The sequence below is a fragment of the Gekko japonicus genome, unplaced genomic scaffold (assembly GCF_001447785.1).
Source record: "Gekko japonicus isolate JY-2015 unplaced genomic scaffold, Gekko_japonicus_V1.1 scaffold48, whole genome shotgun sequence".
Taxonomy (NCBI): domain Eukaryota; kingdom Metazoa; phylum Chordata; class Lepidosauria; order Squamata; family Gekkonidae; genus Gekko; species Gekko japonicus.
Genome location: NW_015174273.1, coordinates 1,045,457 through 1,063,902, shown reverse-complemented (window position 1 = coordinate 1,063,902; position 18,446 = coordinate 1,045,457). Strand labels below are relative to the sequence as shown.

General features: G+C 40.6%; 1 protein-coding gene across 1 annotated transcript in view; it reads right to left on the bottom strand.

The window, feature by feature from the left end:
• The window catches only part of DNAH6 (dynein, axonemal, heavy chain 6), a 267,936-nt gene that overhangs the window by 79,110 nt on the left and 170,380 nt on the right, over positions 1–18,446 (bottom strand). The window contains exons 58-61 of the mRNA XM_015423720.1: positions 7,483–7,716; positions 3,988–4,123; positions 1,750–1,904; positions 36–226 (exon numbers count right to left, since the gene is read on the bottom strand). Coding sequence (XP_015279206.1) covers positions 36–226; positions 1,750–1,904; positions 3,988–4,123; positions 7,483–7,716 — 716 coding nt within the window. The remainder of the gene's footprint in view (positions 1–35; positions 227–1,749; positions 1,905–3,987; positions 4,124–7,482; positions 7,717–18,446) is intronic.

Sequence of the window (18,446 nt, the reverse complement as noted above, 5' to 3'; positions counted from 1 at the left end):
AAGGTGTACACAGAACAAAAAGGTGTGGTTCATACCTTTCTGAGTATCCTCTCTCTTTTGCAAACCTTTGGAAAGCCCCCATTGGGTCAGAGCCTGTACTGAGGATGAACACGAGAGGTGTTGAAGGGGACATGTCTTGGTAAAGGGTTGCCAGATCAACTGGAGGATTCTCGATGAACTGCTTCCCAAGATTTTCTATTACAAACTCAGTAAGTGCAGAAACCACCTATAAACATTAAATGTCCAATTTAGGCATGCAAAGGCGGCTGAGAAAGAGAAAAAATAATCTTCTCTTTTATGAACAGTAATTTAATTTACTGCATTGAAAATTACTTTAATGTAAATTTGTACGACAGAAACTTTAAAGAAATCCTATGGACTGCAAGGAAGAATTTCTAGCTCTGCAAAGAAAACAAGAGGGGAGATAATTAAGTATTTTTATGATGCAGGGTTGGCTCCAACTAGCTTTTCTGCCGTGATGAAAGGGAGAGGGGATCTTTCTTGACCACCACAAATGCTACACGGAGGACGATGGGGCATCTATTGACAAAAGCCTCATGGAATAGGGTCTGCAATAAGGAGGGATGCAAAAAAGCTGGATGGATCCAAGCCACAATCTCCTGGTATAGGTGAGACACAGCCCAATTTTACAATGCATGCCTACTTGGAATTCATAATTACTTCAGTGATAGTTACTCCAAAGTAAGTTTGCACACCTTCCATTATTAGGATTCTCCACCACCACATGGGCGCAATACTACATTCAAATTCAGGTGTGTACGGACTGTCTACTTAACACGGGTTCATCTTGGCTGTGCTTCATTAACAATGGTCTAGACCCAAGGATTCCTTTCTGCTGAGTGAGACCCTATATCCATCAGAGGAAAGACTCTTCACAACAGTAAAGAATCTTTGGATCCAGCCCAGTAGGTGTAATTCTGGCGCATTTGAGGATTCAAGTCCCGCAAAACTGCAGCTAGGTTTTCAAGGCAACTTAATAGGACATGGGACGAGGATTGGCATATTCTGACAGGTCACTAATTCAGGCTGGGCATTTGTCGATGCAGGCTGACACTGTTTCCGACTCCAGGTCCAGCCAGGCTCAGCTGCTGTTACCAACAGCAGAGAGAAAGCATAAGCCCTTCCTTCTTCTCCCACAGATACTAGCTTAGTTGTGCATGTCCGATATCACCCACGACCTATCTTCCAGCTTGAGTGCCTTTTAGCCTTTACTTTACATTAAATTGTAGTGGTGGGGAGAGACATGTGAGGAAATGGGATATCTCTGTGTATGGCATCTGGAGCACCCCATCTTTCCTCTAAAAGTGGGATAGAAATACTGCAAATAAACAAGTGACGAAATCAAATAACCAATGAGAAGAGGTACGAATGTCTGTGAAACATGCATCTCAGGCCCATATTAGTAATATAAGTGCCCCACGTGTTATTGTGCTTGCCTGATTCCCTTGCTGCATGGTAAAAACTGGGGAAAGGGGGAGGAATTCCATGGCATATGGGGCCCAGGTGTTTCCATATGTAGGTAAAACAGCAGCTATTGGAAAACCAGTGCGCCTTAAAAGGGCTGACCCCTTCCAATCCACAGTCATGATCCAAAGTGCGCTTTCTCTCTCTCTTATTCTAACTTACACATTGTGTGCCCACAGGGCTGCCATTTACAATTAAACATACAGGAGATCCATTCACAGATATCACATCCAGTTCAGAATAAGTTATATGTAGAAAGCTTACCTTTTCTTCCATAAAGCATTTCACCACTATTAATTTCTGAAATACAGTCAGCCTAGTGTCCCAAGGAATGCTTGGTGGGTCTTTGGATTTCATTTCATCCTCTGAAGACTCATAGCCTTCCCAGGATTCTGGGTTGACAGGAATGTCAAGTTGCCCTACAGAGTATGATAATTCCTTTGGTTAATACCTTTCTAGAAGAAAATAATTATCCAGGCAGTGCCAGCATAGTTGCAATTCTATTGGCCATGTAATACCTCAGAAAATACTAGGAGGTTCAGTTCTCAGCAATTTGCAATTTTCTGAACAGGTGAGGAAGACGAAGAATGCTGCTGCGAACACTGATGGGCTGAAACAGAATGGGCTGGAAGAAGTTGTGCACATTTTCTTGATGGAAGCGAGATATACTGACAACATTTATTTATGTCTTGGATCTGGTGGGGAGAGAACGGTGGCTTGGTAAAGAGAATGCCCTGCAGACTCGATATCAGCCACGGAAATGTGCAGTCCTTCCTTTATCTGCATTATAGTCTAGTCTTATTCATGCTTCCTTAAAAGTACACCACACTGATCTCAGTGGGGCTCAATCCCAGGCACGAGTGCACAGAACTCAATCCTGCCTGCCTCTTAACCAGGTTTTTCAAATGCTGGTTAAGGCAGGAACCTTAATTATCAATCAATAATAGTGTTGCCACCAGTGTTCCCTTTAAGCTGAGTTCGTGTGAGTTAGCTCACAGTTTTTTAGCCTCCAGCTCACATGTTTTTGTCTTAGCTCAGGAAGGATGTCTCCAGAGCAAACTAATTTATGCAGTAGCCAAATCGCTCACTCACAAGTTTAATGCCAGTGGAGCACAAAATAGAACTTTTGCTCACAAGACTCCACAGCTTAGAGGGAACATTGGTTGCCACCGATGTGACACTATCAGTTCAACCTTGAGCAGAATTACACCCTTCCTAAATCCACTGACTTCAGTGGCCTCAGAAGGGTGTAACCCCGTAAACCATTGTTAAAGCAAAGAAGACAAGGGAGAGGGAGAAATAGTGTTTCATGGGTGTCATAGATTTTTAATATATTTCTTTTCCCTGCAAGCTACCTTGGGAGACTATTGTTAAACGGGCAAGGTACAAAAAAAAAAAAATCACATTGGAGAAGAGAAAGTGTATGAGAGAACACATTCTCAAGGTTAGCTATTGATTTTTAAGCCATGGTTGTATGTTCACAGCTATGAGCAAAAGGCAGGTTTGATTTCTCCCCCAAATGTATCTGTCAAAGCACCTTACAACACCCAAATATGTCAAGGTGAGCTAATTCGGCTGCTGTAATTGCCACCTTAAAAGTACTCAGAACGTGGAGTGATTCAGCAAGAGTACTTTATTAGTTCAGGAACAAGACAAAGAAACCAGCTCGCAGGCCGGTTTATAAGCGTTCAGAAAACCCGCCACCAAGCACACCTAAACACACCCCCTACTCCCGATAGGCTATTTACAGTAACCGGGCGACCATTGGTCTCCCGGCTGGGAAGCTGGCCCTTTGATTGGGCCGGCTAGGATCCTATGGATCCTTTGTCTTTCGACTGAAGCTACTGAGGAATATTGCCTGGTCAGCCCGGGCAAGTCCGGGCATGTCAGGCTGAATGCACTACACGTGGTAATGGCGACAGTACATTACACCACCTTAGATAATATATGTGGTGTTTGATTGTATTTGTGTTATTCAGATGTGTGAATATGACCAACATAGCTTTGGAGGTTTGGCGGTGCTGCTGCAGCACTGGGACAATGTGGTGCCTAGGTAGGAGGGAGTAACAGAAATGGCTTTTATGGGGTGAAGCAGCTGTATAGTCAGTATTGGGAGACCCTTGTTTGCATTAAAATGTTAACTTGCTATACTTTGAATTTGATTTCCTTTGTGCAGAAATCAGTTCAGAAAATATATATTGGACTGCAAGCCAGGAGGAAATTTTTAATGTGTCCTTTCTAAATGTAACTCGTAGAAGATGGCATCTTGTGTGGGGGGAAAAAAACCTGTATGACATTAACAGCTTGTTAATCTAGGGGCAATCATCAAAAAGACAAAATGCCAGATTCAAAATACAGGAAAAAACAATGGTACAGGAAATTACAAAACTGAGAAGACTCAACAGAGGCTAGATATCAGAATAATAAGCATAAAACTGCCCTACATGCTGAAACTGGGTAAGAAAAGTCTTTTACAATATTTTTTCAGATTTATCATGTTACCTAACGTAATGAAAATGGGCTTGGACAACATGTCCTTTTGAATTCCCGCAAAACAAGGAAGTGTTTCTTCTAAGTCACAGCACATGAACCAGGTATGTTCTTCAAGCCATGGAATTTCAGGTTTGGCAGGCCGTTCCTAGGATAAAGTGATGTACAGTGAACGTTCAATTAATTGATTAGTTTAAATATGAGCACAGTAGGAAAAAACTCAAAATAAAGATATAATTAGTTTATTGCCTGTCTTGGGAAAGTTCCTCATTCCTGTGTAATATGAAAACTGGAGGCCCTCTTAGGTAGGAAACTTAATCTGGTGCATAGCACAACTTGTGTAGAACTAGGTAAAAGGTGGAGAACAACTGAGGGTTCCCAACTCTGCCACCCAGTGAGCAGAAGTAATGGCGAACAGAAACACTGTTTTAAACAACAGGAGAGACAGGTCGCACGAGTCCGAAGGGTTTATACATTAAACAGGAGAGGACCAGGGAGAGGTTCCACTGAGTAACAGGTGGAGGGACTGACCAGGTGCATATTAAACAAACACCTCAATTTCTTTTTAAACAGTGGGTGACCATCCACCCCATGATGGCAGGTGGAAATAGCCACCAGGTGTACCTTTATGGAGGATACTGAAAGGCAATCCTTAAGGGAAAGTAAGTAATCAAATATAACATGTAGGGGACAGGATTCTGGTGCAAAACCCTTAGTAATCGACCAGGCGAGAAACCTTTTCCATCTTGCAGCATAACATTTTCAGATAGAGGGCCTTGTTTGCCAAGGAGAGGACCTCAGCAGTCCTATCAGACCATATCATAGATCCCCTGCCTCCATATTGCAAGACGGATGGATGCTATGTTGTGATGCAAGAGAGAGCCTACAAGTAACAAGTCCTTCGCTGTAGGAGAAAAGCTGTACCTCCCCTTTGCCTTTCATAAAGGAAGGGGAACCAAACCCTGTTGAGCCAAAAAGGGGCCAGTAGGATGCAACTCGATTGCCCCCCCCTACTTTGGTGATCACCCTGTCTAAAATGGGTACAGGAGGGAAGACACAGAACAGGAAGCCCTGCCAGGGGATCTGGAATGCATCTCCTAGGGAATGGGAGTCCACTCCAGCCTGGGAACAAAACCCTGGTTGCAAAAAGAGCCACTGATGGGAAACCCCAGTGATGAAAAATGGGAGCTAGATAAGGGTCTGCCAGGGCCACGAGTGTGATCGACTGTCAGTCTGCTGAGGCTGTCCGTTGCCATAATTGAGGCTCCTGCAATATGGACAGCTTGCAACAAATTTTTTCCAATGACAAATTCTGGAAGCCTTTGTGGCTACGGCAAGAGAGGCTGTCTCCCCCCCCCCATCTGTTTAAATAAGCTTTTGCCATGGTGTTGACCATAGCAATGAGGACTCTTTTGCCTTCCAGCAAAGCTGCAAAAGAGAACAAAGTGTACCTAATAGCATGAAGTTTCAGCAAATTAATATGTTTCCTAGACTCTGATAGAGACCAAGAACCATGGGCAGAAAGAGTGGCACACTGGGCCCCCCACCCTAAGGGGGATGCATCAGTAAAAATCTTGATTTCATGTGTTTGAGTCCCAAAGGGGCAACCCCTACAGAGATTCTGAACACACACCCCCAAACCATAACAGGGAATGTACGACATCTCTAAGGATTGAGAAACACCTCCAAGGAGAATCAGATACCACATCAAACACTCTCAAAAACCAATTTTGATGGGGGCTCATGCACAGTCTTGTAAAAGGGACTACTGCGGTGGTGGAGGCCGAATAGCCCAAAAGCCTTTGGATAGCCTTAGTGGATTGAAACCTATTCTTTAGGAATCTGTGTACCCAAGACAAAAATGTCACGGTTCTGTCCTTTGGGAGAAAGGCCAAGTCTAGTTTCGCATCCAGGTATGTTTGTATAAACAATGTAGATTGAGAAGGAGTCAATTTGGATTTTTCTAGATTTATTATCAACCCCAAGCTTTGCAAGGTTTCCAGAGCTAAAGCTATCTGGTCCTGAAGCAATGCTCTAGATGGAGGTGTGAACAACCAATTATCCAAGTAAAGGTACACCATGCAACCCTAAAGGAGGAAGTGGGCAACCACTACTGATATGAACTTTGTAAATACCTTGGGTGCTGTGGGCAACACCATGTACTGCAGACAAATAGTACCATAAGAAAGGTGTAGATATTTCCTATCATCTTGAGAAATGGCAATATGAAAATATGCATCCTTTACCACAGTGAACCAAAGTCATGACTCCTAGAGAGAGAACCTGAGACAAGGTCATCATATGGAATTTAGGCACCTTGCCCAAGTAGATTAATGAAAAAGTAATAAGTATATTACAGGGAAAATTCTAAATAGGTGTGGGTCCAACAATGAATGTTATAGTGACTATTGTTAATGTATTTTTAGAATCAATGAATGTGTCAACTTGAAGGTAACATTGAAGGTGAGATTCCTATATAGGATTTGTTCCTGAGGAAAGACCAGAGGTCTGAAACACTTAAATATACAGAATAAGTGTTGAAAGAGATTGAATTTGGAGCACACTGCTTTTGAGAATACAAGACTGTCAGAAGGATATTGACTGAGAGAGTTTGGAGCACACTGCCGTGTGTAATTTTTTTGATCTTTGTATTTTTTCTATGAAGGAATAAGTGGTTGTTTTTCATTATCAGACACTAAATGATGATATGGCTTTAATCTAGTCTCTTTTGTCATTGCATTATTCTGTGGGCATCTAGCACACATCTGTATATATATTTTCATCCTTAAACTTTTCCAGCTCTATGCTGGTTCTTTTAAGGCTGACACTTGTATCTCTACTACCTACAGTTTGTGATTGGTTAGGTTATGGATCTTGGTCTACAGGTTTCTTGATATTTGGTACTTGTGTTCAACACCATTTTGTTAACCCTATTCAGCACTTCATTAACACAGGAGATGTTCTGCTCTTGGTACCCCAGACCTTGGGTCAGTCATGTGACCTTGGGTCAGTCACAAGTTCTGGCACAGCTGTACCTGAAAGAGCAGTTTGTGTCAGAGTTCTCTCAGCCCCACCCACCTCACAGGGTGTCTGTTGTGGGGAGGGGAAGGGAAAGGAGTTTGTAAGCCGCTCCGAGACTCCAAGTGAAGGGCGGGGTATAAATCCAATCTCTTCTTCTTCTTCTTCTAGAAAGAGCTGTTCTTCGGGCCACCACGGCCCTGTCCTACCCATCCCCCCATGTTCACCTCTACTCGTGTAAGACACTCAGTGACTCAGTTGCACCATTCTGAGCTCCTACACTAACACTGATGCCATTCATGCCGATGCAACAACCCTTGCATTTGACAGGCTTTCCACCACAGTATCAGGTTCTAACAAGAGAACGCAAAAATCTAATATAGTTATACAAAAGGGGTTGGGTTGGCACAATGACCCTTTTTATACAATCACTGGAAGGACACAATGTTTTGAAGCCTCACTAATAATAAACACTGTTACAAAAAATACCTTATCTAAACCAGCAGACCCACGGAGGAAGAAATTCCATTCAACATCTGTAAGTTCTCCTTTCTGCCGCATGACCTCAATACACAGCATGAAGCTGTAGATCAGTTTGTGCTGTTCGAAAAGGCCTCGGGAAACATTGGTATAAGTTGCATAGAGGGTCTGACTAAGCAACGTAGCTAGGCGCCGCTGCAGAACACTGTTTTTTTCAGACGTTTCAATAGTTGTGTTGAACAGCTGAAAGAGATAAAGGAAACAAGAATTTGGGATTATCCATTCACTAATGCTCATTGAAAAAGGTCATTTCAGTACTAGTTTTTTTAATTACTCATAAGCGCATTAGGCTGGTTCACACCTACAGGTCCGCCGTACCAGTTGATTACTCAAATCTAGATGACTTTCAGCTGAATGTTTGAGTGGTCTCCAGTGAAAAGTACTCTGTTTGACTTGGCATCAAGGGATATGAACTGTCTATCAATGGTGACTAATCCATGATGGCCAGTGTGCTGCAATGGTTACAGCATCAGATTAGGATCTGAGAGTAAAAGGTAAAGGTTTCCCTTGCTTGAAAGCCAGTCGAATCCGACTCTAGGGGGCGGTGCTCATCTCCGTTTCAGAGCTGAAGAGTCAGAGCTGTCCGAAGACTTCTCCATGGTCATGTGACCAGCATGACTAAACGTCAAGGCGCACGGAATGCTGTCACCTTCTCACTGAAGTGGTACCTATTTAACTACTTGCAATTTCTTGCTTTCAAACTACTAGGTTGAAAGGAGCTGGGGCCAGAGACGGGAGCTCACTCTGTCATGCGGCACTCGGGTCTCGAACTGCCGAGCTACAGACCTTCTGGTATGCAGCTCGGCGTCTTAACCTCTGAGCCACCACGGCCCCCAAGATCTGGGAGACCCAGATTCACATCCCCACTCTGCTATGGAACCTTGGTGGTGACCGTGGGCCAGTCACAAACCATCAGCTTAACCTACCTCACAAAATTGTTGTGAGGATAAAATATAAGCTGCTTTGGGTCCCTACTGGGAAGAAAGGAAGAGTATAAATGAAGCAAACAAATATATTTCCACAGGCAAGTCAATGAGTGATAAATATTCAGGTGTGAACTGATCCACTAGTGGATTCTCTTCTCCTCAGAGCTTCCTAGGAACTGTCCAATACTGTTGTCCATACTATCATTTTAGCTCCTGGTACTCTGAACACAGAAAGTGCCAAGGAATCAAGCTGAAACAAACAAAGTTTTGTGGTGGTTCCTTAATGAAAACATCATTCACTGACATAGTAAGCACCGTGGATTACAAGAAAATGTTCTAAACATAATGCTGCTATTCTGTATGGGTCACTGGAAAACGAGGAAGACAAATGAAATAGGATTACGATCTGCAGAGGTTGCAGCTATTGTTGTATCCTATCTTGGCCAGCAGCTAGTAAGATTTAGGAAAGTAGGTAGGAAGAGTGAATGCCTAGAGTACAAATCAACAACGGTCTTAAGGGAACGGCTTTAGTTTGTGCAGAGGGCTAAGATATCCTGGAGGGAAAAGATCAAACGTGAAACAGATGCAAAGGGACGCAAGAACTGATTGCCCTGCTCTGATATTAATATTTCTCTTTTAAAAGACAAGTAGCAGAATGGGGGAGCTGATTTCAAACAGCGAAACCAAGTGGAGGTTGACGGGTTAACATGAGGCATGACATCAGTCGGTGTTTCCCTGATTGTTCCAGTTCATTGGCTGCCACTTGTAATGGACAAGGAAATGCTGCACATGCTGATGTCATGTTGCCTGCATGAGAATACCAAGTTTTTTTAAAAAAATCAGATGTTATCCACAGAGATGTGGTGGGAAGAAGAACTGGAGGGAACAACACTTCTCCCATGATGTCTACTTATGCATTAGTACTTACGTTTACCCTACAAGGAAGCCAACATTATTGCCCTTATTATTGCAGTTGGGTTCTAGGGCTGAGTCAGTTCATGGCTGAGAGAATATCTGAATCACACTAGTAAGGGGCGTGTGCAGGTACATGTTTGAAACAGTGCTGGAGCTCGTCGAGGGTAGACATGTGTGGAGTTGCTCCGACACAGTCTACTGTAACAGGGTCTTCTCTCTTGAACTGGGGGGGCAGGAGATCCCCTGCTTCTGGAAAAGAGGAGAGCAAGGGGCTACTTCAACTGTAGCTGTGAAGCAAACAGCTACAGAGTTATTGAAGAGGCACTGAAGCAGAGAAATCCAAAGTGTAACCCAAAGGAAACGCCGGGGAAAGACGGGTGTCGCGGCCAACGCTGACCAGAACAACGGCTAGCAAAGAACTTGAAAACAACTTAATTCAACAAACCGTAGATAAGTGTTATTCTTTAATATACGTAAGATCATTTAAAGGGGGGGAAAAGTGGAAAGTGAGTGCAAATAAAAATAGATGTCTCTTCTTTTAGGTGTAATGCGGTAAAAACGCTGGGAAGAAATCGGCTACTAGCAGTGACACGTAAGAAGGCTTTTGAGAAAGGAAAGTAGGAGAAAGAGGCAAAAAGAACGGAGGAAGGAAGGCTGCAGCCAAGGCTTACCGGGAGTAAATCGATCGCTACTCGGGAGAAATTCGGGCGTGGCACGAGTGGGAGACGTCGCGGTGGGTAGTCGAAATCAGAGATGGAAGTAGGAGTGAGAGAGGGAGAGTGGAGAGCGGCGGAAACGAGCAGGAGAGTGACGAGGCTTTCAGAAGAAGGGAAGGTGTTACAAAGAACACAGGGCGACTGGAAATGCGCAACGGAACAAAAAGCTAAGTAGAAATTAAGAACTATAAGCGGGAGATTAAAATAAGAAGGACGGGAGGGGAGAAAAACTAAACTGTGTTCTTGTTACCTCGGGACTAACAGATTAGGAGGAGATTGCTGCGGTATATAACAGGTTTAAAGGGGAACTGGTGAGATGAAACGGGGAAATTAAAGAGAAGAGAAGGGAGAGAGAGATACCAATAAGGTAAGGGGGAATTTAATTTGGTACTGAAAGGTAGAACTAACTCTTCTTATCTTGATTGATTTGTATACATGTAATTGATGAACGCAACGGAACGGTGGAGCGGAACGGAGTGACTGTGCGAGAAAAAGAGAAAAAGAGAGAGAGAGACTGGAGAGCTGACAAGATATAGGAGGAGCAGTAGAAAGAGAAGAAGGACACCGGTGATAAGAGACATAATCTAATTTGGAAAATAAGTTGAACAGTTATAGATATCGTTCTGAGACTTTATTTGGTTGCTGTTTTGAGCACTGATATTTTGCTGGGCTGCTGACATTTGTTAAGTCGCTGTTTTGAGCACTGATATTTTGTTTGGCTGCTGATATAGAGAGAAAAAGGTTCATAGGGGAAAAGGGACAGGTCAATCTGTAAGAGAGACTAGAGAAATTTACTCTGTTAGAAAAGAGAAACACCTTTGAAGTAATATATTAATTAATTATAACGGATATAGTACACAATATATTACCCAAGAACTTAATTTAAATTTAATAAGATAATTGATGAATAGATTTCAAAAACTGCATTTAAAAAAACGTTTAAAACTACAAACTAAAATTGCAAAGTATAAATACTACATAATAGATAAAAGTGAAATGGCTTCAGGAATACCTCCTAGAAAAGGGCTAGCCCCCTCTCCTAAAGTTCAAGCAACTATACAACAAACAATCAACCCCAAATCAACAACAACAATAGATGACCTCAAGGCAGATTTAAAAGACTGGGTTCAAAGTATAGTGGCAGAGACAATTCAAACTTCAGTGAGAGAAGCAGTCAAAGAAACATTAGAGCAAACCCTCCCTATGGTGATGAAGGCCCAATTGGAAACAATACAAGGGAAAATGGACACAATCTTTAAAGAAACAGAAGAGGTGAAGAATAAACTAGATAATTATAAACAAGAAATTGACAAAAATACAAAAAGCATAAAGAAACTGGAAAGAGGAAGCAAAGAATTACGAGACGAATTTTTTGAGCATAAAGCCAGTGTTGAAAGATTAGAACAAACGCTAACTTCCCTGGAAATTGAGAAAGCCTCCATGGTGGTACGGTGTCAAAACATGCCAGAAGGGAAGAGGCAAGACCTTAAGGAGGAAATAGTAACTTTATTGTCAGAAAAATTAGAAATTGGAGCAAAAGAAGAAGTAAATAAAGATATTGATGTGGTATATAGAAAGAATACCTCTTATGCAAAAAGAAATAAAACCCCAAGAGAAGTCCACATTAAATTTAACAGAAAAGAAACAAGAGACAAAACTCTAAGGAATGCAAACCAGAAATCAGTGAAGGTAGGAGAAGAAGAAATAAAATTTGTGAAAGATACGCCTTGGAGGGAAACAAGGTTCCTATACTCTAAACTTACGAGGTTATTGAGAGAAAATAATATAACCTATAGATGGCTCCTGCCAGAAGGATTGCTGTTCATGTATCAAAACAAAAGATTCAATATCAACTCGATATTTAAGATGGAAAACTTCCTGGAGACCTATGGAGAGGAACTAGGGGATCAAGGAGAAGGAGAAGAGGAAGAAGTTGAAAGTTCAGACGAGGTGTCATCAGATGAAAAAGAAAAAACACAGACAGTAGAAGTACTAGGAACACAAGAGAGAAGGAAGAAGAGAGGAAGGAAAAAAACAGGAACTGCAGTATCAAGCGTAGTGACAAGATTCCAGAAAAGGGAAGGAGGAAAATATGCTAAGAACAAGGAAGATGGGGAGCTGGAAGAAAATTAAAGTACTATCAGTTAATGTGAATGGACTTAATGGTCCACAGAAGAGAAGCAGAATTAAACATCAATTGGTTAAACTCAATTTAGACATAACGTGCATACAGGAAACACATATAAAGAAAGGAGAAGAAAAATATTTACAGGAGAAAAAATTAGGTATATTGTTTTCAGATTCAGATCCCCAAAAAAGGAAAAAAGGAGTAGCTATTTACGTGAAAGAATATTTACAGCCAAAATTAGAATATAGATCTGAAGATGGAAGGGCAATAGCAGTATCAATTAAAAGACAGGACAAGATATTTCTAATAGTAAATATATATACACCGAATCAGAAACAAAAGAAATTTTTTAAACAACTGGCTCTATCAGGAATTTCCCATGATGAAATTTGTATAATAGGTGATTACAACTCAGTTTTTGACCCTGAATTAGATAAAAAATCCCAAGGTACGCGGAAAAGAACATCAGGTAACTTAATATCAAAGACATTTTTACACATTGCCGTGGGACATACATTGATAGATATTTGGAGGACAAGAAATATAAAGACAAAAGATTATACATTTTATTCAGCGCGGCACAAGACGTGGTCTAGGATAGATATGGCATGGACATCGGCCTCTTTAATTAAAGAGATAGAAGAAGTAGATATTCTTCCAAATACTTTTGCAGACTACAGCCCAATTATGTTTACATTACATACCGTAGAAAAGAACAGGAGATGGTTAATAAATATGGGATTGGTAAAAGATAAAGAAATAATGGAAAAAACGAGGGAAATAATAACAGAATTTTTCCAGATAAATAAACAACAAGATACAGCCAGCGAGATAATATGGGATGCCTTTAAGGCTTATATCAGAGGGTGGTGGATAAATCAAGGAGCATGGAAAAGAAAACAGGAAATGAAAAGAGTAGTAAAGATTAAAGAAAAAATAGCTGTAGAAGAAAGGAAAATGAAAGAGGACTGTAGTAAGAGAATTAAAATATGTAAATTACAACATCAACTAAATCTAATAATAGCTCAAGAGGTAGCTAAGAAAATAGAAAAAGCAAAATTCTATTATTTTGAATATGGTAATAAACCCTCCAGATGGCTGGCATATAAATGTAAGAAAGAACAAGAAAAGAAGATTATTAGAACCTTAAAAAATGAAAAAGGAGAGGAAAAAGTTAATCAACAGGAGATAAAATTAATAGTGGAAATTTTTTATAAAAACTTATATAATAAGTCTGATGTAACAGAAAAAGAAATATCTGAGAAGAAGAAATTTAATACACAGCAGATAGCACAATTAAATGAACCTTTTACTATGTGCGAAATAACTGAATATTAAGTCTGGGAAGAAAGGGAAAACACCAGGGCCAGATGGAATTCCGATGGAATTCTATCAAAAATTTGAGGAGCAACTAGCAGATCAATTTAAAAGTACTTTGCAAAATATAGCTAAAACAAAGAAAATCCCGGCTTCATGGAAAGAAGCAAGTATAACATTAATACACAAGCCAGAGTCCAAAGAATCAGAAATTAAAAAAAAACTATAGACCTATCTCTCTTTTAAATGTGGATTATAAATTATTTACAAAAATATTAGCAAGTAGGTTAAAAAGAGTCCTGGTACAAATAATCCATACTAATCAATCGGGATTTTTGCCCAAAAGGAAAATACAAAATAACATAAGGAACGTGATAAATATTTTAGAGCACTTTGAACAGCACCCAGGCAGTCCAGTAGCAATTACACTGTTGGACGCTGAGAAAGCGTTTGACAATGTTAATTGGAAATTTATGCTACAAAAATTTAGGAAATGGGAATGCGGAGATAATTTCTTCATATGGCTACAGACAATATATGAAACACAGCATGCTAAAATGATAGTCAATGGAGAACTTACAAATAGTATACAAATAGTATACAAATAGTATACAAAAAGGAACAAGACAGGGCTGCCCATTATCACCTTTACTATTTATTTTTGTACTAGAAACACTAACAAATAGATTGAAAGTAGGAAAGGAAACGTTCAAACTTCAGGCTTTTGCAGACGATTTAATATTCATAACAGAAAACCCTGATCAATCCCTGGTACATCTAAGAGACGAAATACAAGAATATGGTAAAGTAGCGGGGTTGAAAATAAATTTTCATAAAACTAAAATAATAACTAAAAACTGTGAGGAAAGTTTAAAACAAAAGATTAAAAACGTTACGAAAATGGAAATAGTCGAGAAAGCAAAGTACTTAGGAATCTGGTTAACAAGCAATACCTCCACATTATTTGAAGATAATTACATGAAACTATTAAAAGAAATAAAGGGAGACTTAATAAGATGGGGAAAATTGCATCTATCACTATTAGGTCGGATAGCAACCATTAAAATGAATATCTTGCCGAAATTTTTATTCTTAGCGCAAAATTTACCAATATAAAAATCATATAAATACTTTAATGAATTAAATAAAATAGTAGGGAAATTTATTTGGGAATCAAAAAAACCACGAATTAATTTGAAACACCTACAAAGATGGAAAGAAAATGGTGGCTTTGCACTACCAAATTGGCAGATATATTATTCAGCAGCCTCGATGGAATGGTTAAGAGATTGGGTTAAATTAGAAAATGAAAGAGTATTGGCTTTGGAAGGAGAGGGATTAGCAATGGGGTGGCATGCATACCTTTGGTATGACAAAGGGAAAATACATGCCAACTTTCACACACATATAATAAAACGGGCATTGATTAAAGTCTGGAATGAAATAAAGAAAAAGAATTATACAAAACTCCCACTATGGATATCCCCACTAGAGGCTTTTACATTATCGACATTAGTAACTGCAAGGAAGAAGGTAACATACAACAATCTACTGACAAAAGAAATGACATTGAAACCAGATGGCATGTTAGAAGAACAAGGGATAGTATTGACATGGTGGGATAAAAATATAATACGAACAAGGTTTAATATAGATAAAAAATAGGCTTTTATGATAGCTCATCAGAATTAGACAAAATTTGGCTCTCGACAAGCGATAAGTTAATACAAAGAATGTATAAAAAACTGCTGAAAGACGGGGATCTAGAAGCAGAAATGAATGATCTTAAATGCAGATGGGAAAAAGAAATAGGCCACAAATTAAACGAAAATAGCTGGAAAAAAATATGGAAGTCGATTAAAATGACGAGAGCTGTGCCACTTAAAGAAAACATATATAAAATATATTACAGATGGCACTGGACACCAAACAAGATTGCAAAATGCTTCCCCAATGCCTCCAACAAATGCTGGAGATGTAAGAAAAACACAGGAACATTTATGCATATTTGGTGGAATTGTAAAAAAATTCAAAAATTTTGGAAAAAATTGCAAAGAATGCTAAATAAAATGCTAAAAATAAACATGCCCCTATCACCAGAGATATTTTTGCTAAACATGATCCCCGATGAAATTAAAAACTATAACCATATAGTTACATATACGACAACGGCGGCCAGAATATTAATTGCAAAAAGATGGAAAACATGCACTTTACCCTCTATAAGAGAATTAAAAAATAAAATACTAGAAATAGCAGAGATGGATAGAGTCAACATGGAACTAAAACAAAAACCAGAAGAAAAACACTGGGATAGATGGAAACCTATATATAAATGGTTAGGGATAAAGAGGATTACAACAGATGGGAGATAAGCTAGCACGTATATAGAAAAGGGAAAAGATATAAGCGTGAGCACTACTTAACAGAAATTAAATGAAAAGGATATAATGATGGTATGGAAATGTAAATTGTAAATATAGGCAAATATGTTGAACTGTGAGATATGGATATAGTAATATTTTGAAGATTGTTAAGCAGTGAAAAAAATTGTTAAAAATTAAATAGAGTTGTTAAAAAAAGAAAAAAAAGAAACAGTGCTGTGAACGTGCTTTGAGCTCTCTTTGTATTGTATGTACGGCTATAGCATATCCGCAAACCAAACACTGATCTGCTATATCTGCATTTCTCATTGGCTGGCTGCTTCATTGTTTCTCCCCCTGGGGCGGGGGATGGGTGGGTGGGGAATGAAGGACCTGCAGCTAGTTGTCAGAAGTGGGAAGAGGGTGCAAGTATGAGGCGGCAGCCGCAATAGCAAGGAACAGCTGAATGAGCAGAGAAGCCTGCAGCTGAGGGCTTCTGCCCCTGGGCTGGTTTGTCCTGCAAGGCGCCATCTGAACCCCTCCTGCTGCCGGCAAAGAAAGCAAAACGTAGCTGCCTCCTGTCAAGGGCAGCTTACTTCAAGATGCTTCGCTCCCTGCCAGGAGGAGGCAGGGACAAAGTGCACAGCCACAAGCAAGTGTGGCTGAAGCACATCAGTGGATGTTTCACTGAGGCGACAGGGAGAGTTCAAGGCCTCTCTAGAGCAGTGTGGACTCTCTTTTTAAGATGCCTCTGTGGACACCCTCATAAGATCAATAGAGGCCCAACAGCAGGGTGGCTTCCAGAGCTTAGAAGCTGTGCATATATTTGTGGTAAGATTTCCTGTCTTTATATATATGAACAGAGGTCATTTTGGGGGGGAACGCGGGGGATCGCAGTCCCCCTGGGTGAGGTGCAGGGGGGCGGGGCACATGACGAAGCCCCGCCCGCTGCTTCTGGCCGCCCCGCTTCCGGCCCTCATTCAGCCAGGAGGAGGCAGGAGAAGAGGGAGGGTAAGTTGCTTCCTCCCCGCCTCTCCCCACCCCTGCCTGCCTGGGGCCAGGGAGGGCCTTGGCGGGGCTTCCTCGCCCTCCCGCCGGCCTTGCAGGTCCACCGCCGGGCCCCTGATGTCAGGGGGTGTGGCATATGCTAATGAGTCATGCTAATGAGTTCCCCTAGCTCTTTTTCTACGAAATGACCCCTGTTTGAATACTAAGAGATCTTGGCTTCCCACCCACCAGCCTTCTGGAGGTTGTAATAGTAATATACTTTATTGTCATTGTACATAGTACAACGAAATTAAGATGCAATCATTTCGGTGATCCACAACAATATTCATACGCTCCCACAACCATTCACAACTATCTCTTAACTCCCCTAAGGTTCACATAGCAACTTAAAGCCACTAATGTCACCCAAATTCCAATTTCATACAGCACTTAAGGCAATAATAGCTCTCGAATAAAAAACTATTTTTTAATCTGTTTGTCCTTGTTTTAATTGTCCTATATCTTCTGCCCGAAGGCAGCAGTTCAAACAGGGAATGTCCAGGGTGTGACAAATCCTGCAGAATGTTCTTTGCTTTTTTCAAACATTGAGAACTATACAATTCCTCCAGGAATGGGAGGGGGCAGCCAGTGATCTTCTGGGCTGTGATGATAACTCTCTGGAGTGCTTTCCTATCCACAGCCATACAACTGGCAAACCAAGTGAGCTCTCAAGTGAGAGGCAAGCAAGACTGTGGCTGAAATTTGCTTCAGGGAGCAGCAACCTGGCATCTGGCCACCCTCCTTTTTCTTAAGAACATGGAGAATAAAACATTGTAAGGCACGGTGAGTCCTTTTGGAAAGATAAATAAGTAATCACAACACTTCAGATGTTGGCTCCCTGCTACACACTGGGTAGCTGTCTGCCCGCTGGACTATGAACGAACATCAGCGTTCAGATCTGAGAGCCTATATTTAGAACTCTTCCCAGAACATTTACTAATATCTAAAAACTGTTCACTGTGAAGTAAGAAATAAAATGGATTACTTCGTGAAGTAATAAAAATAATGCTCCATTTGGATAAAGCATTCAACACTTAAATAAAACCCAGCAGCATTCAGAGTCTTTCAGAACTGTAAGGTTATCATTTCGGAATGCCAGAATTCCAGGGCAGAGTTATTACATTTCATGGCAGCAAGTCTTCAGACAGTTACTCATGTGCAGGGACTAATGGCCAAGACCCAAAAAACCCTAGTTCTGCAAAGCCTGAGGGGTTTTTATGCTGGTGTTTTGCTAATAGAAAACTCCCATGCAATTTAAAAACCATTTCTGAAACAAAGTGGCGTTTTAAAGGCAATTTCAGGTATGAAGGAACGTCTGTTCTTTAAACAAAAACAAAGCCACTTGGCATGCAGACCCAGGGCACACCTTAAAAAGCTCTTTGCATCTAGTTGCTGATTTCGATGGACTTAACTGGTTGATAGCTAGGTAGAAACTCACTTAATAACTGTACAATACAAATGTGAACTACTTTAAATTGAAAAAAGGATGGGGAAAAGAACA